The sequence below is a fragment of the Mustela lutreola genome, chromosome 4 (assembly GCF_030435805.1).
Source record: "Mustela lutreola isolate mMusLut2 chromosome 4, mMusLut2.pri, whole genome shotgun sequence".
Classification (NCBI taxonomy): Eukaryota; Metazoa; Chordata; class Mammalia; order Carnivora; family Mustelidae; genus Mustela; species Mustela lutreola.
This window is the reverse complement of record NC_081293.1, coordinates 54238170-54263652: the sequence shown is the minus strand read 5'-3', so window position 1 is coordinate 54263652 and position 25483 is coordinate 54238170. Positions and strand designations below refer to the sequence as shown.

General features: G+C 40.8%; 2 protein-coding genes across 6 annotated transcripts in view; one reads left to right on the top strand and one right to left on the bottom strand.

Annotated features, from left to right (window-relative positions):
- Window positions 1-10468, bottom strand: part of ASCC1 (activating signal cointegrator 1 complex subunit 1) — a 104426-nt gene extending 93958 nt beyond the window's left edge. The window contains exons 1-4 of one of the 5 annotated variants that reach the window (XM_059169988.1): window positions 10047-10468; window positions 7970-8114; window positions 6711-6810; window positions 909-1006 (exon numbers count right to left, since the gene is read on the bottom strand). In XM_059169988.1, the coding sequence (XP_059025971.1) occupies window positions 909-1006; window positions 6711-6810; window positions 7970-8081 (310 nt within the window). In that variant the 5' untranslated portion in view covers window positions 8082-8114; window positions 10047-10468. Of the gene's footprint in view, window positions 1-908; window positions 1007-6710; window positions 6811-7969; window positions 8115-8728; window positions 9001-9792; window positions 9931-10046 lie in introns of those variants that run through there. The other 4 variants (XM_059169987.1, XM_059169989.1, XM_059169986.1 and 1 more) reach the window with 4 other exon arrangements.
- ANAPC16 (anaphase promoting complex subunit 16) lies at window positions 9581-24984 on the top strand. Its single transcript, XM_059169990.1, has 4 exons — window positions 9581-9725; window positions 15545-15713; window positions 22933-23007; window positions 24130-24984. Exons 2-4 carry the CDS (start codon window positions 15572-15574, stop codon window positions 24243-24245), a joined length of 333 nt encoding a protein of 110 aa, XP_059025973.1. The 5' UTR covers window positions 9581-9725; window positions 15545-15571; the 3' UTR covers window positions 24246-24984.
- The last annotated feature ends 499 nt before the right edge of the window (window positions 24985-25483 follow it).

Below are 25483 nucleotides of genomic sequence, written 5' to 3'. Positions count from 1 at the left end.
TAAACAGCATAAAATGAGAACACGTAATTTTTCTTACCCTAAAACTTAATAAAACCTATGGGTATTTATAATAAATGTATTATTGGAGGCTGTTGTACTTACTTGACTTTGAAAAAGTCCTATCATTTTAGAATGAGTTTCCTCAAATTTTGTCCCTACATTGCCCTTCACTCACAGCCCTTTTACAACACAAGCCTGTGCCCTTGGTCCACAGTGGTGCTTGGTACACACACTTTCTAACTTGATTTATATTGAACTATTTTTCCTCACTTGAGCAATTACTTGATTCAGGTTGATATGTTTGTTTTAAGTATTTTTTTTTTAATTTTAACATATAACGTATTATTTGCCCCAGGGGGACAGGTCTGTGAATCACCAGGCTAACACAATTCACAGCATTCATCGGGTTGTTATTTTAATCGTTACTTTAATAATATCCTTCCCAGTCTACAAAGCAGATAAAAACAAGAGAACCCTTCTGGAAAGGGCTGTATTTTATCGCAAATTTGTTGACCTTACTGGTTTTCTCTAATTCTAACTTGAAACAATTCACAAACTCCATTTCAAGCTAGTAAAGCATAAAATTATTCTCCAAATACACAAAAAAATCTGGAAACTTTATAACATCAGTACACAGTAAAGTACACAGTGAAGGCCCAGATACTCAATTTCAAAATAAGGTTGTATAACTACATCTTTTTTCATTTAGGAGATTGATGCTGATATAAAAAGGCCAATTGCTACAGAACCCCAAAAAGAATATAGTCACTATTCAATCCTACCCAGGAATGCCTGAAAGAAAGAAAGAAAGAATACAACCACTAAATACCTCCATTGGGTCACACTATTCCATACTCATGCAAAAGTGATTGCAAATATAACTAAATATCATATATACCGAGTCTCACCAATTTCTCCATCTTGTCCAGGCTTAGGAATGCTAATAGAAGTTTTGGTTTCCACTTCCAGTTTCTTCCTAGTATCACCTCTTTTTCCGACTATATGCCTATAATATAAAGAAAAATTAACGGAAGAATATTAAGTCAAATGTATGAGAATAAAGAATTCCATGTTTAAATCATTTCATGGTTAAAATGAAATGATTAAAATGGATAAATGAGGGCGCCTGGGTGGCTCAGTGGTTAAGCTGCTGCCTTCGGCTCAGGTCATGATCTCAGGATCCTGGGATCGAGTCCCGCATCAGGCTCTCTGCTCAGCAGGGAGCCTGCTTCCTCCTCTCTCTCTCTCTGCCTGCCTCTCTGCCTACTTGTGATTTCTCTCTGTCAAATAAATAAATAAAATCTTAAAAAAAAAAAAAAAAAAAAAAAAAAAAAAAATAAAATGGATAAATGAAATTATTTAAATTTCATGTTTAAATCATATGTGGCCACTCCCTTAAAGAAAAGTGCTTCAGTAAAGGCTCAATATTTGTAGAGGAAATTACAAGTCATATAGCTTTATAGAATGTGCTGCATTGCACTCACTGGCAAAATGATGCCCTACAGTCAATTTAATGAATAAACAGAAATAACCAGGCCATGCCCAACACCTGCTTGGTCTTCAATATTAGATTCAAAATCTGGGTCTGCCATTCATTGAAAAGAAAGCTGGCATCGTCTCAAAAGGCACTTCCAGCAACCAGTGGGTCTACAGTTTGGGGAAAACATTGTCCTTTGGGGAGCAAATTAACTATAGTAGGAGTTCATCCTAAAAGAATTATCCCTGATTAATAAACTAAGGGTAAAAAGCTTAGCAAAGAGAAAGGTCCACCATTTAGGACAGACTATTCAGAATAGCTTTGAAAGCAACAACAGTAAACAGGTAACCCTAAAGCTGCATTCAGCACGTACACATTTTGTTCAGGAGATTTCACCAAAACATTGGGAAATTTCACCCCAAAATGTAGATTTCCAGGTTCTTTAGAAAAATCAGAAGATCTGACAACTCATGGCAATAATTGGCTGGAGTAAGCTCTTGTCCCTAAAAATTGAATATGAGCTCATCGCAATCCCCATCACTCCCTACTGCCTTTCATCTACTCCGCTTCAACCATCTAGTGACTCATTTACATTAATTGCCTGGCCCTCCTAGAATAAATAATTCTGACAATCCAAGGTTATCTTCTGGAACCCACAGTAATAAGATGTGCTACAGTAAATGAGACTACTGGATCCCAGGAGAAAAGTTTGAGTCCATAAAGCACTAAAGACTCAAAGACAGAACTATAAAGAGAATAAAACTCTCCCACTATCAACCGTATTTCGGCTTCTCTGATTTCAATTACAGTGCCCAACTACATGGGTGACTAGGTCTAAAACTGTGCATTTGTTTTACCTGGAATAACCAGTCCAATTCTTTCCATTAAGATCTACTGTAGTAAGCCAGTTTGAAAAAACAAAAACAAAAATAGGATGTTTAGAAGAGGATTGAAACACAATTTTTAAAAATAATAATAATTTTTAAAAAAAACCACAACAATTTCCGTCTAATTTTTCTCTGTGTTGGACTTGGACTAGAGATTCTATGGCATCCACTTTGTCAGGCTCTTGTCTTTCCAGGCCTTATCAATAAGGGGTACTTTCACCTAGGCTACTGTTGGTTAGCATGTGGCTAGTAGAGAAGCCCCTTACAAAAAGCAGCAGGCTTGGGACACCCGGCTGCCTCAGTCCACAGAGCCTGTGACTCTTGATCTGGGGGTTGTGAACTCAAGCCCCAAGCTGGTGTGTGGAAATTGCTTAAAAATAAGATCTTTAAGGGGGCGCCTGGGTGGCTCAGTGGGTTAAGCCGCTGCTTTCGGCTCAGGTCATGATCTCAGGGTCCTGGGATCGAGTCCCGCATCGGGCTCTCTGCTCAGCGGGGAGCCTGCTTCCCTCTCTCTCTCTCTCTGCCTGCCTCTCTGACTACTTGTGATTTCTCTCTGTCAAATAAATAAAAAATCTTTAAAAAAAAAAAAATAGGGACGCCTGGGTGGCTCAGTTGGTTAAGCAGCTGCCTTCGGCTCAGGTCATGATCCCAGCGTCCTGGGATCGAGTCCTACATCGGGCTCCTTGCTCAGCAGGGAGCCTGCTTCTCCCTCTGCCTCTGCCTGCCATTCTGTCTGCCTGTGTTTGCTCTCTCCCCCTCTCTCTCTCTCTGATAAATAAATAAAATCTTTAAAAAAATAAAAAAAATAAAAAAAAAAAATAAATAAGATCTTTAGGGCGCCTGGGTGGCTCAGTGAGTTAAGCTGCTGCCTTTGGCTCAGGTCATGATCTCAGGGTCCTGGGATCAAGTCCCACATAGGGCTCTCTGCTCAGCAGGGAGCCTGCTTCCTCCTCTCTCTCTCTCTGCCTGCCTCTGCCTACTTGTGATCTCTCTCTGTCGAATAAATAAAATTTAAAAAAAAATAAAGATCTTTATTTTTTTTTAAAGATTTTATTTATTTATTTGATAGACAGAGATCACAAGTAGGCAGAGAGGAAGGCAGAGAGTCGGGGAGGGGGGGAGCAGGCTCCCTGCTGAGCAGAGAGCCTGATGCGGGGCTTGATCCCAGGATGCTGGGATCATGACCTGAGCCTGAGGCAGAGGTTTAAACCCACTGAGCCACCCAGGTACTCCTAAAAATAAGATCTTTATAAACACACACATACACACAAGTAGCTGGCTTAAGGTGTTATTAATAGTCTAAGCATCTTAGAAAGGAAGTGGTTGAGGTTACAGAAGTTTAGACTCAAGTCTTAGGCAAGTCATCTAACCACTCTAAGTTTATTTCTTCACTTACAAAAATGGAATGAATAACACCAAATGTTGTTGTAAGGATTAAACGTGATCATGTATAAAAGGGCTTCCCGGTGACTGGCACGTAGCTCAGTACAGTCCATACTATCCTCATTAAGCCCATAATGGCATCCTTCCACTTAAGAGTATAGCCACAGTCAAAAATATTTACTACAGTAATAGGAGATACACATGAAAAGGTGACTCTTTTATTAAAGATTTAAGTAGAAATTCCTACCTGATCAAGTAGTTCTCAATCTTAGCTACACTGGAATCACCTTGGGGTGATTCAAAAAATAATGATGCCTGGGCTCCTGGGTGGCTCAGTGTGTTAAGCCTCTGCCTCCGGCTCAGGTCATGATCTCAGGGTCCTGGGATCAAGCCCCGCATCTTGCTCTCTGCTCGGCAAGGAGCCTGCTTCCTTCTGCCTGCCTCTCTGCCTACTTGTGATCTCTCTCTCTCTCTCTGTCAAATAAATAAATAAAATCTTTAAAAAAATAATGATGATGATGATGCCTGAGTCCAGCTCCCAGAGATTCTGATTTAATTGGCCTAGGGTGCACGTAAGTATAGGGAATTTTAAAAGTTACCCAGGTACTTCTAATGTGCACCTGACATCGAGAACTAATGAGTTACATCTAGTCCATGGATAAGAGTTACAACAATTAGGATTTTTTTTAAATTTTATTTTTATTTTTATTTTTTATAAACATATATTTTTATCCCCAGGGGTACAGGTCGGTGAATCACCAGGAACAATTAGGATTTGATTATAAATTAGTTTGGTCAAGTAATTTATTCCTAGATCCAAATGAACTTACAGAAATGATTAATAAGAAAGAAACTGTCCTAGTAAATTCAGTGTATTAATTATAATTAAGCAGAATCATACTAATCTAACAAGCAAGTCATCCAGAATACAATGACTACTTAGAATATATAGAATTCAGAAGATCGTCAAATTGGAATCAGACATCTAAGGAATTTTTACACACCTCAGTGGTGGCAAATATACGCAGTGAGGAAAACGGTTACACCGATTTCATCAAGAAACTAAACAGTGACTTTCTAAAATCTTGTTTCTTAGAAGAAAATGTCACTGGAACCTTAAAGGAAAATGAGCTATCAGAGTTAGCATCTGGTTTCCCATTTGGCCACATTCCCACAGAAGAATTTCATCCTCAATAGGTGTTGCAGAATATTTTCAAGATTGGTGAAAATAAAATTATTTGCTTCGTGGAGCTTAAAGGTATATGACTCCATATTTGTAGATCTCCTTTAACAGAAGAGCTTGAACAGACCTGAGTCACCTGATACAACACAAAAAAACAATTTACACGCTTCCTAGACCAGTCTGTCTCCAGAGATGTAAACCCAAAAGAAGCCAGTTAGCCACATAAGCTATGTTTATCTGTTTTTTTAAAGATTCTATTTATTGGGGCGCCTGGGTGGCTCAGTAGGCTAAGCCTCTGCCTTCGGCTCAGGTCATGATCTCAGGGTCCTGGAACTGAGCCCCGAGTCAGGCTCTCTGCTCACCAGGGAGCTTGCTTCCCCCTCTCTCTGCCTGCCTCTCTGCCTACTTGTGATCTCTGTCAAATAAATAAATAAACAAAATATCTTTTAAAAGAATAAAATATTTTAAAAAAAAAAGATTTTACGTATTCATTTGAGACAGAGAGATACAGAGATAGAGCATGATCACAGGGAGAAGGAGAGAAAGACTTGGGGCTTGACCCCAGGGCCTGGAGGTCAAGACCTGAGCTGAAGGCAGAGGATAAGCTAAACCATGAGACAGAATGTGGGCAATCACACAAGCAACCCCCGACTAAAGAGATCAAAAAGTTTCTGAGCATGGGCGCCTGGGTGGCTCAGTGGGTTAAGCCGCTGCCTTCGGCTCAGGTCATGATCTCAGGGTCCTGGGATCGAGTCCCGCATCGGGCTCTCTGCTCAGCGGGGAGCCTGCTTCTCTCTCTCTCTCTCTGCCTGCCTCTCTATCTACTTGTGATTTCTCTCTGTCAAATAAATAAATAAAATCTTTAAAAAAAAAAAAAAAAAAAAAAAAGTTTCTGAGCAAATTCATACCGACAACCTTGGAGAAAGCATACCAGTCTTTGACAGATGTTAATGGAACAGACACATTACAGCCCTCTAGAAGTCTCCCATCTTGTGGAGAAGACATCCAATAGTAAGCACATAAGTGTAAACCACATGGCTGAAAAATTGTACAAAGGAAAGGTAGAGGGTGTTATGAAAACATATAGTAGTCAGTGTGGTTGGCAGGGATAATGGTGGTGAGCAAGGTTCCCTAAGGAAGAAGAATAAAAACCAGGTAAAGAAGAGAGAATATAAGGCAAAGGGAACAGCATATGACAAAGCTCTATGGCAGGAAGGAACAAAGCACATTTCACAAACTGAAAACTAACCAGGCTTAAGGGCAAAACCAGAAAAAGAGTGATATGAGTTGTGACTGAAAAATGCAGGGCTGGCTAAGTCACATTCAAGATTCCATCACTCCAATGGAACAATTCCATCTTTAATGGAGGAATGCTGACAGATTTAAGCAGAGGAAGTGATCACATTTGCCTTCTAGAAAGATCACTGCACCCTCAATGTGAAGAACTGTTTGGGAGGAGAATAATAATCAATGTGGACAGCCTAGTAAGGTGGCTATTTGAAGTAATCCACAAAGATGAAGTAGGGTTCTGGTCTTTGAGTAAAGAATGAATGAGCGGTAGGTTCAAAAAATATTTAAGAGGCAAAATCAACAGGACCTGGTGGTACATTTGGAATGGTGACATTGATCCATAATCAGTCCTTAAAAATTCGAGGACATAAAACACTAAATTGTTTGATCATTAGTAATTAAGCACTGGAAAAGAGTCAGTTCCTGCTGAGTTTCCTGGAAGTGTGTCCCATGAAGCTGGTGGGGGGTGGGGGCAGAGACACTCACTCACTTGTAGAGCAAGCTGGGGGCCTTCACGGTACACCGGAAACCTTGCTGGGTCTGCACCACCTCATAAGCATCACAGGGCTCCTCTGCACACTCCACGAAGCCTGCAGAGAAACCAGAACATCTCGCTCACAATTGCTGCTCTGTGGACAACAGTCTTCTCCCCACTAGCCAACCACGCTCAAGGTTTAAAAAAATACACACACACGAAGAACAGCCCACTATTTTATATTGCACAACACTGCTCTGACAGTCCTCTCACTTGCTCTCAGAAGAAAAAGAAAAAAGCCAAATGACTATTTTAAATCTTCCAGTCTTAGAACTTTGGAAAAATAGTATATACATACCACTATTTAACTGTTTTCTCCCAAAAAGCTAAGACATAATAAAGATCTTTTTCTATTTTTTTATAGAGATATAATTCACATATAACAAATGTATCCTCTTACAGTGTGCAAGTAAGCAGTTTTTAGTATTAAGACACAAAATTACTTCAGTGAATGAGACAGGAATGGTAGCAGAAGAACTTACTCCATTTCACCAGGCAAAGAGCCAGGAGGATCAAGTGAAGAAGATCAAGTTCCTAAGGCAAAAGGGAAACCATGGGGAAAACCAGAAGGAAGACAAACCCCCAAAGTTTAGGGCCTGAAGGAAGAACGTATAAACCAAAAGGAAAAGGAAGCAGAGAACCTGAAAGGCCCTATTTACGCATTAAACCCAAGCCCGAGTTAATTGGCTTGAAAATAATCATCATCCATCTCCACTGTCAAGCTCACTTCTTAAAATTATCCCCCTGTAATAATAAAGCTATGTTAGTTGTATATTTGGAACTGCCTGTATGAGTTCAAAAAAGAGACAAATAACAGCATAACAGTATTAACAGTTAACATTTTGAGGCACTGGACAAAATACATATTTCACTTATTTCAGTAATTTACATATACATTTCACAACTTTACAGATGAAAGAACTTAATTTTGTCACAGAATATTCACGGTTAACACTAATAGTTTACTAAAATTACCCCTTATTACATTTAAGCCCCTGCACAAAGATGAAACATGATTTGGAAGTGCAAATGAGAATGCCTCATCAAATTGAAAACCACCCGTCCCCTTAGTCATCAACACAATGGAGCTAGGCAGAGGCCAAACATCTCAAATTTCAGTGCTCACATAGAAACACTTTGAAACAAAACAAAGCACTGCTTCCACAATGGGAGAGAACATTGTACTAATCTGCACAAAGAGCAACCAGGATTACCTTGATAGAAGTCTTCATCTTCTTCTTCATGTTGATAGGTCTGTTCTTGGATGGGATTCTTTCTATAAATCCGTCCGCCAATTCTTACAAGCTGTGGGCGCAGAACTTCCATGATACTTTCACCAAATAATACCCAAACGAAATCCTGAAAAATAAATGATCACCTTACCTTTTTTAATCAGAAATAAAAACTCTATCTCTGTTTTATGGATCATTATGTATTTGGGACATCAGTTCACAGCACATCCTAAAAGCAGCACTGTTTCCACTGGATTTCCCCTATCTGCAAGTTGTTTCAAATCAATTGCTTTATTTTCCACAACAGCATTCCATTCCTGGCTCACTCTAGAGAGTAATTTTTGTTTTCAAAGGTTTTCTTTTTAAGTAATCTCTACAACCAACACCAGACTCAAACTCACAATCTCCAGATCAAGAGTTGCCGCCTCCACCAACTGAGCCAGCTGGGCACCCCTGGACAGTAATTTGTAAACTGTTTCAGCACTCTTAAGAAAAGGTGATTAAAATTTAGACAGTCAGCCCTCTCTATACAGTCTGTCCATGACTGGAGAGAATAGATGTCTCTTTATTATTTTAACCTCAAAGAAGTAAGATACAACCTTCTGTGTTTATCTAACCATTTGCTAAAGGGCTCACTCCTTTTATCCAGCAATAATTTAGAGCATTAGGAATGCTTAGCACACTCATCCTGGGGCTGGAGGGTAAGCCCTAAGTACCTTCAGAGGTGCTAGAAATATATACCTCAAAATGAGATCCAGTTGAAATGTGACTTAACCAACGTGGTTCTTCAAAACACATTGCTGAGCAGAGGACTCCATTTCTATAGGCCACTACTCAAAAATGTGCAACATTCACTGAGAAGCTTCTAATCACCACTTAATGAATCAAGAATTAAGGAAACAGGAGTTCCTTATGGACTAGCTATGGTTAAGTTCAACCAATGCTCGTACTACACAGGTTACATAGTCTCGGAAGTCCAAAATTAAGAGCCCCCTCCCCAAAAAAACCTGACCAATCCTTACTAAATACACTAAGGCCCAAGCAAGTCTGAGTCCCTTTAATTGGCAATTTGCTTACAGAACCAAGAGGAGATCCTGCGTTGTGAGAAATAACAACATAGAACGTAAACAGACTTGAACGATGTCGGGCATAATTAGCAACAGTGTAATGACACTACACCGTCGTGGCCTATTCCCCCAGGACCTCACAAAATTAAAAAGGGAAAAGGGAGACTTCAATGTTTAGGTCGGGCCCTCAGACCATGTGCTCTGGAATAAGAGCAAACTTCACCTGCCTTTCCCACCCGGCACTGGGGTACGAGACTGTATGAAGGAAGAGGGAATAACCAGTTTAACCCTGCTTCGTGGGAGTCTGGGGAGAGAGAGGGAGGAAAGCGGAAGGCCTGCAATGTCTAGGGGGAGAGGTGAAACCCTGAATCATAAAGGCAAGCAAAAAACCGAGGCCACCAAGTCGAGCTACTAAAGAGGAACTACGGGGCTGCAGGCAAACTGCGGCAAGACCAGGTGGGTGCAGGACCCGGAAGTCCTCTCTCAGAGCGCGTCCTCCGACCTTCTCCGCCCTGGCCACGCCCACCAGCGCGCGGGCGCCCTCACGCAGCCGCCGGCACGGGTACCCTCCGCCCGGGCGCGCGCACGCCGCCGTCCTCGTCGTTGTAAAGGCGGCCGCTCTGACTGGCCCTGGGGGCGGGGCTGTAGGGGAAAGTGCCAAATCCGCTGAGGTAAGTGGCCGAGGACTCAGGGACCCCCGGGAGCTTAGTGGAAGGGAGTAGATCCCTGGGATCCTACCTGCAGGAACTAGTAAAATGGAGAAGATAGGAGGAGAAACTGGAGCCTGCTGCAGAGGGAGTATGAGGAAATTTTCCTCAGGCTGCGCCGGACCGGGTGCGCATGCGGGCGGAGGGTTGGCGCCTGCGCAGTGAGGCAGTGCCGGTGGCGTCTCCCTCTGGAGACCGACGGGGGAGGAAGCGTGCTTTGGAGTTAGTTTGGAAACCGCTGGCATTTTGCCCCTCCCCTTTCCAGCCCCTTTCTGACCCCCTCACCTGGTTTTAGCTGTCGCTTTCGTTTGGGTGGTGGTCCAGCCGCTCAAGTGCAATGATTTGTTGATGATGGAATTTAACGATTGCTTGTAATAATTTGCCGTTGCGCCAGAGTACTTCCTTCTGCGTCTTTTTCATATGGAGATAACTTCTTCTTCTTTTTTTTTTTTTTTAAAGATTTTGTTTATTTGACAGAAAGACAGAGATCACAAGTAGCTAGAGAGGCAGGCAGAGAGAGAGGAGGAAGCAGGCTCCCCGCTGAGCAACGAGCCTGATGCGGGGCTTGTTCCCAAGATCCTGGGATCATGGCCTGAGCGGAACTCAGAGGGTTAACCCGCTGAGCCACCCAGGCGCCCACATAAGGCGACTTCTAAAGTGAAGATTCTTTTTAAGAAAATAGGCATAGGGCGCCTGGGTGGCTTAGTGGGTTAAGCCTCCGCCTTCATCCTGGGTCATGATCTCGGGGTCCTTGGATGGGGCCCACTCGGCGGGGAGCCTGCTTCTGCTTCCCCACACCCCACCCCCCGCCTGCCTCTCTACGTACTTGAGATCTCTCTCTCAGTCAAATAAGTAGATAAAATCTTAAAAAAGAAAAGAAAATAGGCATATATCCTATAAAAAGCAATGTTTATGAATACGAGGTCATCCTTGTCGTAGGCGAAGTAAATGTTTGATCAACCTGTCACTGTGGAAACAGCCATGCTCTGGACCCCCAAAGTAGCATTGCTCTTCTATGGGGATCTCAGCTGCCCGTAGACTCCTTTACCTTAGAGGCCCCAACCCCAGACTATTCCATCATGACTATGTACTCATAAAGCAGAATTTTACTGAGCCCGGCAACCTGGTGTGTGAGAGACTTGTGTTAATACTTTAGATCTGCAGAATGTGGAAGGAAAAAAAGCCAATAGTGGACCAGCCCTCAGGACACCCCACTTCTCTGTCCCATACATGTAACCTTTGCTGAGCTACTAGTTCTTTCATTTGGGTATTCGCTCATGAAACATTCTCATTCAGGTTCTGTGCTAGGCCGCCAGGGTAGAAAGACAACCTGTTCCCCCTTTCCTAGATCAAAGAATCCTTCCTAAACGCAGGAACCTTAAAATGAAAGTGTGAAGTGCATTAATGGGAGGCATTTCCCCTCTTCCTGAACAGATCTTTCCCCTCTAAGAGCATGCCGATTCTGTCAAATGGAGAGAACTGAAATTTTTCCCATCAGTGTGTTGGGACATACTGTGGATGAAAAACTGGAATCTGCAGAGGGTGAAAAAAAAGATTGAGGAGTAAATAACCATTACTAATTTTGGATAGCTGATATCATTGTTTACTAGGCCTGTAACTATTTTCAATGCTTTAGTTATATTAACCTTTGTGACACCATTATGAGGGAAATACTATTATCCCTATTTTGGAGATGAGGCAACTGAGGAGCGGGAAGGTTAAGTGATTTGTCCAGAGTCATACAGCAAGCTAAATAGCCAAACCACAACATGAACCCAGACCAAGAAGCTTCAGAATCTGAACTCTAACCTCTATGCTGTTTTACCTCTCTCCCATGGCACATGATACATGCCCACAAAGCCATAGCTTGAAGAATATCACAGCATGTATGCTAATGTTTCTATAGCTCGGTTCTGTGTGGTCATCTATAAAATGAGAGAATTTGATTTGATGACCTTTAAGGAATTTTGTGGTTCCTGTGAAATGTTTTTAATTCATTTAGCAAACATTTATTTAAATCAGCAACTACTTAGAATAGGCCAAGCATTACGTTTGGTTCTCATGATCAGAATGCCTGCCTTCATAAAGCAGTTGCAAAGCAGGGTTTATTGTTAATTTCACTTTATCTCCTTTTCCCATCTACTGATAGCATGCAAAATTCAACTTAAATCTTTAACGCTAGAAATTACTGAAGTGTATTATTCTACCTCAGCAGTAAACTGCTTATTTATGTAACTGTAGCTTTGTGCTAATTACCCACTCCAGTTTTCAGCCCTGGCTGTTTTGTGTATTGAATGATAGTAGTTCTGAGTTTGAAAGAAAATGGGATGAAAGGGAATTCCTTTGATTTATACCCAGTTTAGAAGTCACACTGTGTCCAGCCTTTGAAGCTGTCCTCACTCTGGCAGTCCCTAGGGAGCTCTGCTGAGCAACTGATTTCAAAATATAATGTATCCCTTGCATTTGCAACTGAATAGAGCATTTATCAAGGTGTAGGAAAAAGATTAGAGTTTTAAGTCTTAGGTGAGATATATAAACAATTCATAGTAGGTTCTGCTCTGAACTGATGGGAAATAAGACTGAGTACCTCAGTGCCTGGCTAAATCACCTGTATACTTTGAATCCCAGCAAGAATCCACTTAGAAATTTAGTTTGTTTGTTTGTTTGTTTGTTTTTAATTTTAGAAACTTAAACTTAGAAATTTAGACCAGGTCCATTACTGCTTGAATTCTGTTTTAAAAAGCATTTAAGGGGCGCCTGGGTGGCTCAGTGGGTTAAAGCCTCTGCTTTCGGCTCAGATCATGGTCCCAGGATCCTGGGATCGAGCCCCACATCGGGCTCTCTGCTCTGCGGGGAGCCTGCTTCCTTCTCTCTCTCTGCCTGCCTCTCTGCCTACTTGCGATCTCTGTCAAATAAATAAATAAAATATTTAAAAAAAAAAAAAAAAAAAAAAAAAAAGCATTTAAGGGGCACCTGGGTGGCTCAGTGGGTTAAGCCGCTGCCTTCGGCTCAGGTCATGATCTCAGGGTCCTGGGATCGAGTCCCGCATCGGGCTCTCTGCTCAGCGGGGAGCCTGCTTCCGTCTCTCTCTCTCTGCCTGCCTCTCCGACTACTTGTGATTTCTCTCTGTCAAATAAATAAATAAAATCTTTAAAAAAAAAAAAAAAGCATTTAAGAGGGACGCCTGGGTGGCTCAGTGGGTTAAGCCACTGTCTTCGGCTCAGGTCATGATCCCAGGGAGCCTCCATGCTCAGCAGGGAGCCTGCTTCCTCCTCTCTCTCTGCCTGCCTCTCTGCCTGCTTGTCATCTCTCTCTGTCAAATAAATAAATAAAATCTTTAAAAAAAAAAGCATTTAAGAACCTGTCAAAGTATATTTTAAGCTAGTGTTGCCCAAAGGATTGGATATAAATCCAACTTGAAGAGTTGTCTCTATGCATATTAGTTGAAAGTTAAAGAACTCAGAGAAAAAAGAAAAGGTAATCTAATAGCAAGATCGACAATGTCCTTAATCAGTTTGTATTTTAATAGGCTGACATTCTACTTAAAACAGTTGCTTTACTGTTCCCATATCTCACTTCAGTTTTGATCATATTACTTATGGACATATAATGAAATCGGAAATCAAACTCTGCTTCCCTGACAGCCTTAAATCCTCATCACAAAACTGAGGAAACAGAACAGCCGGCATTTCAGAAATGTGCAGTATAGGATTTTTCTTGCTAGGAAACTGGATTATGTATATATAGGATTTATATCTGCATAGCATTCCTTCATTTTTTCTATTTTTTCATAAGTTCCAACTTTTGTAACAAATGTCTTTATTTTGCAACTAGCAAAAGAAGAAAAAATCATCTAAAATTCTTGGTGGCCAATAAAGAGGGAAATTCATTTTTTAAATCCTTTTAAAGTCATTTTTTCTTTTTCTTTTTTCTTTTTTAAGATTTTATTTATTTATTTAATTGACACAGAGAGAGAGAGACAGCAAGAGAGGGAACACAAGGAGGGGGAATGGGAGAGGGAGAAGCAGGCTTCCTGCCCAAGCAAGGAGCCGGAGGCAAGGCTCTATCCCAGGACCCAGGGATTATAACCTGAGCGAAAGGCGGACACCTGATGACTGAGCCACCCAGGCACCCCTCTTTCTTTTTTTAATTGAGCTAAAATTTACATAACATAAAATTAACTAGTAGCCATCTCAAAGCATACTATTCAGTATAAAGTCATTTTTTTAGTCTAAATACTAGAGTTATATTATCCAGTACAGTAACCACTAGCCATATGTGGGTATTTCAGTTTCAGTTAATATTAAATAAAATTTAAGGGGTGCATGGGTAGCTCAGTGGGTTAAAGCCTCTGCCTTCAGCTCAGGTCATGATCCCGGGGTCCTGGGATCGAGCCCTGCATGGGGTTCTCTGCTCAGCAGGGAGCCTGCTTCCTCCCCTCTCTCTCTGCCTGCCTCTCTGCCTACTTGTGATCGCTGTCTGTCAAATAAATAAATAAAATCTTTAAAAATATATATATATTAAATAAAATTTATAATACAGTTCTTCAAGGGCGCCTGGCTGGTTCAGTTGGTAGAGCATGCGACTATTGATCTCGGAGTAGTGAGTTCAAGTCCCATATCGCTGTAGAGATTACTTAAAAAAAATTTTTTTTTTATTAAAACACAGTGCTTCAGTCACACTAATAGCCACATGAGGTTAATGGTTACCATATTGTACAGCACAGAAATAGAATGTTAGAACATTTCCATCATGGCAGAAAGTTCTGTTAGCACAGTTCTAGACCATTCTTTTTAGAAAACAAACGTCTTAGAATCTTATGTAAGTGTGTAATATAATATTTTTGTTATGAACTTGTGTAAGGAATCATGTATTCAGTACAGATCTTCTCATTTGTGTTTGGGCTTTTTCATTTTTTGATATGACATAGGGTTAAACTCAGCTGCTGTATTCTTTTTTTTTTTTTTTTTTTTAAAGATTTTATTTATTTATTTGACAGAGAGAAATCACAAGTAGGCAGAGAGACAGGCAGAGAGAGAGGAGGAAGCAGGCTCTCCGCTGAGCAGAGAGCCCGATGCGGGACTCGATCCCAGGACTCTGAGACCATGACCTGAGCCGAAGGCAGCGGCCCAACCCACTGAGCCACCCAGGCGCCCCTCAGCTGCTGTATTCTTAATAAACCTTGAATTCGAAGATCATTTCATGAGCCGTTTTCTTCCAGTTTGGGAATGCCACCAAGTGATCAATTTGGGTATTACATTTGGATGGAAAAAACATTTTTCATGAAAGGACAAATATGTATTTCCTAACCAATTCCCTTTCCTTGGGAACAGAACACAGTGTTATTCTGGAATTTTATTTGGAAAATTTTATAAGTGAATTTTTTGGTATGGCTTTGTCAGGATATAGCCAAGACAAACTGTCCTATGAGGCATGTTGTTTTATCATAATTTATTTCCTCAGTCCACTGTTACCTTGGCATTGCCGTATCACCCCTTCATAACCCATAAATCACCCACAGTTGATCCCAAGTGATACAAGCAGTTTGCTAATGATAGGAAGTAGTGTTTTAAGTAGAAAAACAGAATGAACATATTTCACTTAAAATCCTGAGAAACATTTTTGTCTGAGGCATCAGTAAAAGATTGTGGGAACAGAGAGGGTAGAAAAGGGGGGACCTAATTATTTACTAAACTGTATGCTGATTTTTATGGCAGCTAGAATGAAATGTTGTCACTCTCACTTCCATAAACTTGCCAATTGCTGTTTTTCTTTCTCTGTAGTGAAGTGAGAATTCTGCTAGAGAGGAAATGGCTGCCTCTTCATCATCCTCCTCAGCTGGTGGGGTCAGTGGAAGTTCTGTCACTGGATCTGGTTTCAGTGTCTCAGACCTTGCCCCACCACGGAAAGCCCTTTTCACCTACCCCAAAGGAGCTGGAGAGATGTTAGAAGGTGATCTCACGCTGCTTTTTGCTGAATAATTGGATTCTGACCTGCAGTGAATATTAATTGTAAAGAAGCTATTAAGTGGATTAGAGACGAGTTTGCCCTGATTTCAGCTCCACATTTCATCTCTTGTCCCCATTTCAAAATATTATTTGAAACACAAATCTTTCTCCAGACTCATAATTTTGGAGCTGAAAAAGGCTTTGGAAATCAAGGAAGTCATCTAGACTTACTGAGACCCAGGAAAGTTAAAGTGCTTTGACTACATTGAAGACAAAGTCAGCACTGGAACCAGGAATTCTCTTGACCTCCTGTTCCAGTTTGCTTTATCCTGGCACCAGTCTGCCTCCCTATGATGAGTAGGTTTGATGTATTTTTTTCTAATGTAATTAATCTACTGATAGATCAACCACATCAAATAGGTTCTAAGTGGAAATAAAAACTATTTACACCACTCTTGTATGAGAAGATGGCTCCCCTGGCTCACTACAGGACAGTGCTGTGTGGTTTTCCTAGCACTGGAGCTGGATTTGCATCAGATCGTCCACCATCTTACTCAGCATCCATTTGCAAACTGGCTGGCCAAGATCCGAGTACAATCTTTGCTTGTCTCATAAGAGGAAAGCGATGCATTGTTGCTTGCATTGATACCCGAAATTCATTGGATACATGTCACTTTAGGAGCTAGACCAGTAAACTCTTAATAGGGAGCATAAAAATCACCTAAAGAGCTTATTTAAAAATGCACATTTCTGGCCCATCTGAGAGATGCCGAATTGGTCTAGGGTGCAGCACAGAGTATTTTGACTAACATTCAGGGAATGCTCATGATGAATTGGTCCATAAGGATTAAACTGTCATGCTTTGAAAAAAGTCAGCAAAGAACCTATTAAGGATTCAAAGTCTACCTGATTCTAGCACTTTTGTGCTTAGGTGTATATTGATCTTTTTTACTTTAACTTGCAAATTTTGGTAAGTACATTTAAAAATTAATCCAGAAATCTCTGAGAAAGGTACAAACTATAGTTAGGAGTCAGCTTTTTAGGGTGAACTTTATTCATTTTTATCAGGTGGAAAGAGTTTTGGGTTAAGCCAGGACAAACAGAAGAATCATTCGTGACAGAGAAACATGGGAAGACTGGGACCACAGGCCTCTCTAGAATTGGTTCAAATCACAATTGAAGAGACAATCAGGTAGTGTAGTCAGTGATAAAAATGAGATGTACATACTTCTGTCTTTGCCTTTTCATTTTCTTCAGTTGTGTTAACTGAATACTTGAGTTTGTATCATTGACTCTGGACATAGTGAACAATTGGAGCCTTTACCATATGTGGCACTAAAAATACAACTTCAGTTTATGCAGCAGAGACCTGGTGTTAAGGAACTTGCCCACAAAAATCAAAAGTTGGAGGCACTTAAATTGCTTCATGAGTCTGATAGCAGCAGAAGAGGAATCAGTATTTAACAATGGACTCTAAGATTGAAGTCATTTAAATTTTAGCTACAGGAGAAATTTAATACAGGAGGTACTCCTTAGTCTCAAAGCTATAAGCATTCTATATCCATATACACCAGATTACTTAGAAACATTAAAGAAGAAAGGCTACTGAGGTTAGTCTGAATGTTGATGTTATAACAAGTTCTGTCCCTTTTTATTCCATCCCAGTGTGTTTCATGGCGGAATGTGTTGGCTTTCTGTTGTAGGATGAATTTATATAAGGTTTAAATTAAAAATGCACAGTTTTCATTCCCTTTCTTAGGTTTAAAGTTTTAGCTATATTTTAAAGCTACTTAAGGACAGACTATGAAAAATTAGAGATGGTAATCCCTGAACTATCCTGGTCAATCAAGAATGTTAAATTGGGGGCGCCTGGGTGGCTCAGTGGGTTAAGCCGCTGCCTTCGCTGCCTTCGGCTCAGGTCATGATGTCAGGGTCCTGGGATTGAGTCCCGTGTCAGGCTCTCTGCTCAGCGGGGACCTTCCCTCTCTCTCTCTCTCTCTGCCTGCCTCTCCATCTACTTGTGATTTCTCTCTGTCAAATAAATAAATAAATAATCTTTTAAAAAAATAAAAAAGAATGTTAAATTGAAAAGGAGTACTCCTAAATGAAATTTTTTTTTTTTTTTTTTTTTTTTTTTTTTAAGATTTTATTTATTTATTTGACAGAGAGAGATCACAGGTAGGTAGAGAGGCTGGCAGAGAGAGAGAGAGGGAAGCAGGCTCCCTGCTGAGCAGAGAGCCCGATGTGGGACTCGATCCCAGGACTCTGAGATCATGACCTGAGCTGAAGGCAGCGGCTTAACCCACTGAGCCACCCAGGCGCCCTCCTAAATGAAATTTAATAAGGATGTTAGATTTGGAAGCATCTTCTATCATGTTTATAGGTGATGCTGTTATACAGTTAATCTAATGCACATGTACCTGACCATTTTTCTTAGAGTACTTTAACCAGCTATGAAAACAAAGTAAGAAAAGTTGCCTTTTCAGAGTAAGGAAGAAAAGCAATCAGGATCCAAGGTTGGATACTGTTTTTATTTTTATTTTTTATTTTTATTTATTTATTTATTTAAAAGATTTTATTTATTTGACAGAGATCACAAGCAGGCAGAGAGGCAGGCAGAGAGAGGAACAAGCAGGCTCCCTGCTGAGCAGAGAGCCCGATGCGGGGCTCCATCCCAGCCCCCGAGACCATGACCTGAACCGAAGGCAGAGGCTTTAACCCACTGAGCCACCCAGGTGCCCCCAAGGTTGGATACTGTTTTTAATCTTACAGATTCAACTTGATCTTGCATCCTTCTAGGTCTAGGGATAAGAAACCCAGATAATGTACTTAACTTTATTATTTATGACTTAACTTTATCATGCATCCAGTCTCTAACAGACACCCTCACTTAAGCAATATGTACACAGCACCCAGGTTACCAGTGCTTCTACTTGGGATTTTTTTTACCTTACCATAATGCACAAGCCATATGCATTTAGTAGAGAGCATACTGAGTTTTGAATTTTGATTTTTTCCTGAGCTAGCGACATTTGGTACAGTACTCCCTTGGGATGCTGGGCAGGGACAGGGAGCCACAGTTCTCAGCCACATGATCACCAGGGTAAACAACCGATAGATACACTTACAAACCATTCGGTACTCATACAACTATTCCTGGTTTTCGCTTTCAGTACAGTATTCAATAATTTACATGAGATATTTGATACTTTATTATTTTTTTAAAGATTGTATTTATTTATTTGACAGAGAGAGATCACAAATAGGCAGAGAGGCAGGCAGAGAGAGAGAGAGGAGGAAGCAGGCGCTCTGCCAAGCAGAGCCCGATGCGGGGCTCGATCTCAGGACCCTGGGATTATGACCTGAGCCAAAGGCAGAGGCTTTAACCCACTGAGCCACCCAGGTGCCCAAGATATTCAACACTTTATTATAAAATAGGCTTTGTGTTAGATTATTTTTTCCCAACTGTAGGCTAATGTAAGTGTTCCAAGCATGTTGAAGGTAGGCTAGGCTAAGCTATGATGTTTGGTAGGTTAGGTATATTAAATGCATTTTCAACTTGGTATTTTTAGCTTAGGGTGGGTTTATCAGGATATAACTCCATCATAAACCAAAGATCTGTACAGCAGTTTTTAGCCCATGGCGAAGATTGTCCTCTCCCAGTTTAGTGAGCAAATTAGAGACTGCCTTCCAGCCCAGAAGTAGCTGAACTTTAGTGGTATCGTAGGCTACTAAAACATAAATTATCTGGTATTGTCTAATTTCCTGCTGTGAGGTAATTTTTTTTTTGAGGTAGTATTCTTTTAAATGAACTTGATAGCATCCTATTTATTGGAGTTGGCATGATGTTAGGTTTGGGCAACTTACTGAACTTTTCACTACTTAATAATCTTTGCTTGTCTCGTAAGAGGAAAGCGATGCATTGTTGCTTGGTGTCTTACAAAGGGTTTGATTACAATTTCTAAATAGAAGATAGATTGCCCCCACTGACTCCTCTCTAGAGAAATTCCAGGCTTTAGATTGGTGCAGATACCACATCTAATAGGATGTAACTTTGTCGTTAGTACAGAGCTGCAAATCAGTGGAAGTGTGTTCCATAGGCATACAGTGGTAAAGTGATATGCAGGTACCTTTTTGAAAGATTAGCTTACATCTTTTTGCTTTGAAGTTCATTGCCAAGGGAAATATGCAGATGTTATAACTTAAGCATTTTATCCTAATATAGCACCTGTGATTAAATGTAAGTGGGAGGTAGCACTTCTAGAAGCTTCCAAATACATACTGGCCTGATCCTTATAGCCCATAATCCCCACTGCCTTGCATGAGATCCCAAAGTTCAGGATCAAACTACCTGAGAAGTGGGCTCTAATTCTTTATGCTTTGCTCTTTCTAAAATAAAACTTGAATTAAATAATTTGACTCTTGAAGCAAGGGTATGAATAGGGTAATGAACAGTGGCATATTTACATAGTAAACTGGACAGTCAGTATAAAACTGAATTAATTGAAAATCAAAGTTTTTTGCTCAGTTTAGATGATCTGCTTACAAATGGCTTCCATTCAGCCAGAAGAATGGGGGAGGGAAGAGGGGATAGGATCATATACCATATAGTACAATATATAGAAAAGAGGTTGGATTTAAAGAACGTAACACTCTTTCTAAGGTGTATAGCAATTTGTGAAATAGTATTTTGAAATAATACATAATGTAGTGTGCATACATTAATACATAATATATATGAAAATAAGTACATTTTCATTTCTTTTTTAAATTAATTTTGAATATAATGTTGGACAGAAACAGAATGCCTGGGTGGCTTAGTCGATTAAATGTCTGCCTTTGGCTTGGGTCCAGGGTCCTGGGATCGAGTCCCATGTTGGGCTCCTTGCTCAGCAGGGAGCCTGATTCTCCCTCTGCCTGCCACTCCCCCTGCTTGTGTTCGTGCTCTCTCTCTCTTTCTCTCTAAAATAAAAAAATAAGTTGTTTAAAAAAATATATTGGAGGGGCGCCTCAGTGGCTCAGTGGGTTAAGCCGCTGCCTTCGGCTCAGGTCATGATCTCAGGGTCCTGGGATAGAGCCCTGCATCGGGCCTCTTCACTCAGCGGGGGAGCCTGCTTCCTCCTCTCTCTACCTACTTGTGATCTCTCTCTGTCAAATAAATAAGTAAAATTTTAAAAATATATATTGGACAGAAGCTCTCCTGGTTGTATATTCAAGCCATTTGGATACAACATCTATGCTTTTATTGTTTACCAAGTTAATCTTCTTTTTTTTTTTTTTTTAAAGATTTTGTTTATTTTTTTGTTAGAGAGACAGGGGCATGAACTCAAAACCTTCAGATCAAGACCCGAGCTGAGATCAAGAGTCAGACACTTAACCAACTAGGCTGCTCAGGCACACTACCATTTTTTTTTTTAAGATTTTATTTATTTGAGAGAGAGCAAGCAAGAGCACACAAGCAGTGGAGAGGGACAGAAGGAGAGGGAGAAGCAGGCTCCCTGCCAGATCAGGGAGATCAGGGAACCCACTTTGGGGCTTCACATGGGTCTTGATCCCAGGACTCTAAGACCATGACCCAAGCCGAAGACAGACACCCAACCTACTGAGCCACCCAGGTGCCCCGCCTTTTTTTTTTTTTTTTAAAGTACTGTCTAGGCCCAACATTGATTTGAACTCAAGACCCCAAGATCAAGAGTCACATGCTCTGCCAACTAATCCAGCCAGGCACCCCTCATCATCCTAAAAATAACTTATGTTATTTTACCAGCAAAAATGGGTTTATTCAGCAGTAGCAAGGAATTGTAGCTGAGGCCAGGCAAGCAATGGCAAAACCATAGTCATGTCCAGAGAACAAAGGATTGGGAGAGGACTATATATTGGGGGTTGGGAGATACTATATATTATAAACAAAAAGGCCATTGGCACAAACTAGGCATTTGTGAAGTGTAGTGGCTTTTCATTGGCTGAGTAGTGACAGTTTCTCATTGGCTGGGTTGTTGCCGGCAAGGAGAAAACCCTTTCTTCATGCTGCTGGGGTAGCAAAATAACAAGACTTCTTCCTGCTGGGAATGCAAAATTTGCCTCCGCACCTTAGAAGTCTGAGATTGACCAGGAGTGTTAGGACATAAGAGCTCCCCCTTCTGGCTTCCTGACTCTATTTCAAATGAGGTTTCCTTTACTTCTACAACCAGGACTTCTGAAATAAGGTCAACCTTGTGTGAAACACAGCAGGAAGCCAGAAAGTGTTACTTCTATCTCCTTGTCACTTAATAGCTGGCTGACACGCCAGCCCATGATTGATGGGTGAGTGCTTGACACCTAGTAGTGCTGGCATGAACTACCACCTAAAAAAAGACAGCTGTGTCCTCTTCCTCCATTTGTTTTAGGATTTTTGCAATAAGACACCTTCCCCAAATGGTTTCTACTACGTTTCTAAAAGTCACATTTTCCTATATGAGCTCTGTATCTTATGGGGTATATTTTGCCATATCAGCCCTTGTCTGACAAGAACATGAACTAGCTGATGTTTCACAATCATCTTCCCAGTGCTGTTGTGACTGAATTAGCTACCTTCTTGTTGCCAGTTCTTGGAACCAGTACAATGCTACGTTCTGAAATTGCACCATACTCTTATCGCCATGCAAATTGCAGTGTTTTGGTTCAGTTGGAAAATCAAGGTTACAATTTGCGTTTACAGAATAAAATTTCCCAGCAGTGCTTTGTGATGGTCATAGTGATGTAATTTGATATATTAAAAATCAACAACAGCTCTTTCCCCCTCAGCTTTACTTTTTAGAATGAAAGTGATTCAGAGTTTTGACGTGCCTTTGTATTTTGATAGCACAAGAGCCACGTGGCCAAATGTGTCTGATGTCAGTGTTTGCCTGACATGCAGAATAAGAGAACATTAAGAAACTGTCAGGTTAGGAGGGGGAGAACTGTTGACCAGGACATCACACTGAGGTTTCTTATTTTTGTTTTTTTAAACATTATTTTTAAACTCTGAAACAAGTAGAGGGACTGTTGTAATATTCTAGGTATAGAAGAAGTAGCTTTTATAGCAGAGCACTGTTCGTTCTCAATGAAACAGAAGCCCTCTTTGTAAACACTGAAAACTGGACCCTGAATGTGAAAGCAGGGAAAAGAATAGGCACGCTCACCTGGTTTATCAGTAGCCATAAAATCCTTCAAGCACATTAAAACTTTTCCTCTTCTGTTTGTAGATGGCTCAGAGAGATTCCTCTGTGAATCCGTTTTCAGTTATCAAGTGGCATCTACACTTAAACAGGTGAAACATGGTAAGCACATGAGTGTTTGTATATTAACCATGAGAATAAGTTGGGGTGGTGTGGGGAGAGGATGATTCAGAAAGATCAGTGTGCTTTGTGACAAAAACTCCTGGAACTCAACAAGGCTATTTAAGTGAACTTTCTAAATTACCTGTAGACAAAAACATTCTATGATCTTAAGCCAGACAAAAGGTCCACCTTGAGGCTCAAGGCTGAAGTCAGAAGGTTTAGTTTTCTAAAGGAGGCAGTGCTTCCTGCTCCTCTTGTGTTGCTTTTACCTCCCCTTTCTGAAACCTTTTATTGTTGACCCCTACTGGTTACCATCATCTTCATTCCTCAGGTATATAGGTAATACTTTATGGTCTGTCTGCCTCTGAGATCCTGGTAGCCACTATGTTCTCCCACCAGACCATTTCTCCGTTGAAGGCATAATGTGGGAGGGAAAGCTGTAATTGCCTGGATCTCTAGGACTTTAGTACACAAATCATTATGTCATGGAGGATACTATTTTTTTTTTTTTTTTAAGATTTAATCTTCTGACTAGCATAGAATAAGATTCTAACACTTGTATATTAAGGGGGAAAAAATCCTCCTAGAAGTTACTTTTTTTTTTTTTTAAAGATTTTATTTATTTATTTGACAGAGAGAGGGAGATCAAGTAGGCAGAGAGTCAGGCAGAGAGAGGGGGAAGCAGGCTCCCTGCTGAGCAGAGAGCCTGATGCGGGGCTCAATCCTAGGACCCTGGGATCATGACCTGAGCCGAAGGCAGAGGTTTAACCCACTGAGCCACCCAAGCACACCTAGAAGTTACTTTTTTTAGATGTTTATCTTTTTTTTTTTTAGATTTTATTTATTAATTTTAGAGAGCACAAGCCAGGGGATGGGCATAGGGAGAGGGAAAGAATCTCAAGCAGACTCTGTGCTGAGCACAGAGCCCAACATGGGGCTCAATCTCATGACCCTGAGATCATGACCTCAGCCAAAACCAAGAGTTGGACACTCAACCAACTGAGTGCCCAACCAGGCGCCCCCTTTTAGAAATTATTTTTAAACCAATGATCACGTTGGTGGTTGGTGACTGTCTCATGGGAAATATGTTGTATTATATATTACCTCCTTGACTCTTTACAGATCAGCAAGTTGCTCGGATGGAAAAATTAGCTGGTTTGGTAGAAGAGCTGGAGGCAGATGAGTGGCGGTTTAAACCCATCGAGCAGCTGCTGGGGTTCACACCCTCTTCGGGTTGACCTTGCCGGGATGATCAGCTCTGGTGCACAGCAAGTGCAGGGCCAGCGAGGGACTTTGCTTGCAGCATATGCAGCCATCCAGAGATTCACAGCTCCATTGCTGAATTGTTAATTCACATCCATACTTGGTTTCTCTGTTTCTGTCCACAAGCAACAAATACTTAAATGTATGATCTTGCAGGGAAATTTTTTGTTTATTTGTTTAAAAAAGTATTGAGAATCAGATTAAGACAATCGGCATCAGAGAACCGGAGGTTTAAGTTTAAGAAATATATATAAAATTTTACAGGCCAAGTAGGACACATACCGGAATTGGCGCACTGAATGACAGGAGAGACGTCTCTCCTGTCATACGTCTCTCCTGTCATTTCATGCAGTGCCTGGAATCCTCACCAGTCAAATCTAAGATCAAGATCGGGAGTAAAAAACAGTGTTTCTGACCTAAAACAGTTCTTCATGCAGATGAATGTGATTTCAACTCAGGACCTGTCCAAATGAGGAATTTTAAAATGTTCGGGTTTTTTTCTATTTTTAGACATCTAATTCTATAGATTCTAACTTTTTCTAACCTCTTCTAGACATGCCAAATACTGGCGAAAAGAATTACTTTTTGAATGTTGAAGCACTTGTAAAAATAAATCCGTGAGCAAAATCCTTTTAAACACAGAAATCCTGAGTTCATCATGTGGGTGGGCTCAAGCAATTCTGTAGCAAATAAATCCTTTGAAAGAGCTCCAAATTGGTTTCTTTATCCTTTGAAAGTCTCAGGGATTTGGGATAGGGGGAAGAGGCCAAATTACTTTTTATAAGAAGGGAATCTAAAAACATTTCTCCTGAGCAAATGATAGATTTCCTTTATCTCAGGAATAGTTGTCTTTACAGAACTATATCAATTTAGTAGGTTTTCACACCATGATACAGAAAAACCTGGAAAGCTAAGGGATGGCCTTTGTTCTCCCTCCCAGGATACTTGGGAAAATCATTTATTTAAGATTCTATGCTAATTTTGCCTTGATAACATTGGCCTTTCTCCTCGGTGATAACCTGTACCTGACCTGCTTACAGTTGCTTAATTATGAATACATACAGTCCCAATGGCAATTGGCCCTAATCTCCGGAGTTCAAAATGTTGAACACATACTACCTGATAAGGAGGTGATGACCATTGAGTCAGTAATCTGACTCACAGAATCTGAGCACAGGGATGTTGAAGACCTATTCATGGTCACATAGCCCAG

Bases quoted from the DNA above. Each gene is read 5' to 3' on its own strand.
- ANAPC16 (XM_059169990.1), top strand. From the start codon at position 15,572: ATGGCTGCCTCTTCATCATCCTCCTCAGCTGGTGGGGTCAGTGGAAGT. The intron at 15,714-22,932 runs GTGATCTCACGC...TTCTGTTTGTAG, and splicing joins AGCTGGAGAGATGTTAGAAG to ATGGCTCAGAGAGATTCCTC. The intron at 23,008-24,129 runs GTAAGCACATGA...GACTCTTTACAG, and splicing joins ACTTAAACAGGTGAAACATG to ATCAGCAAGTTGCTCGGATG.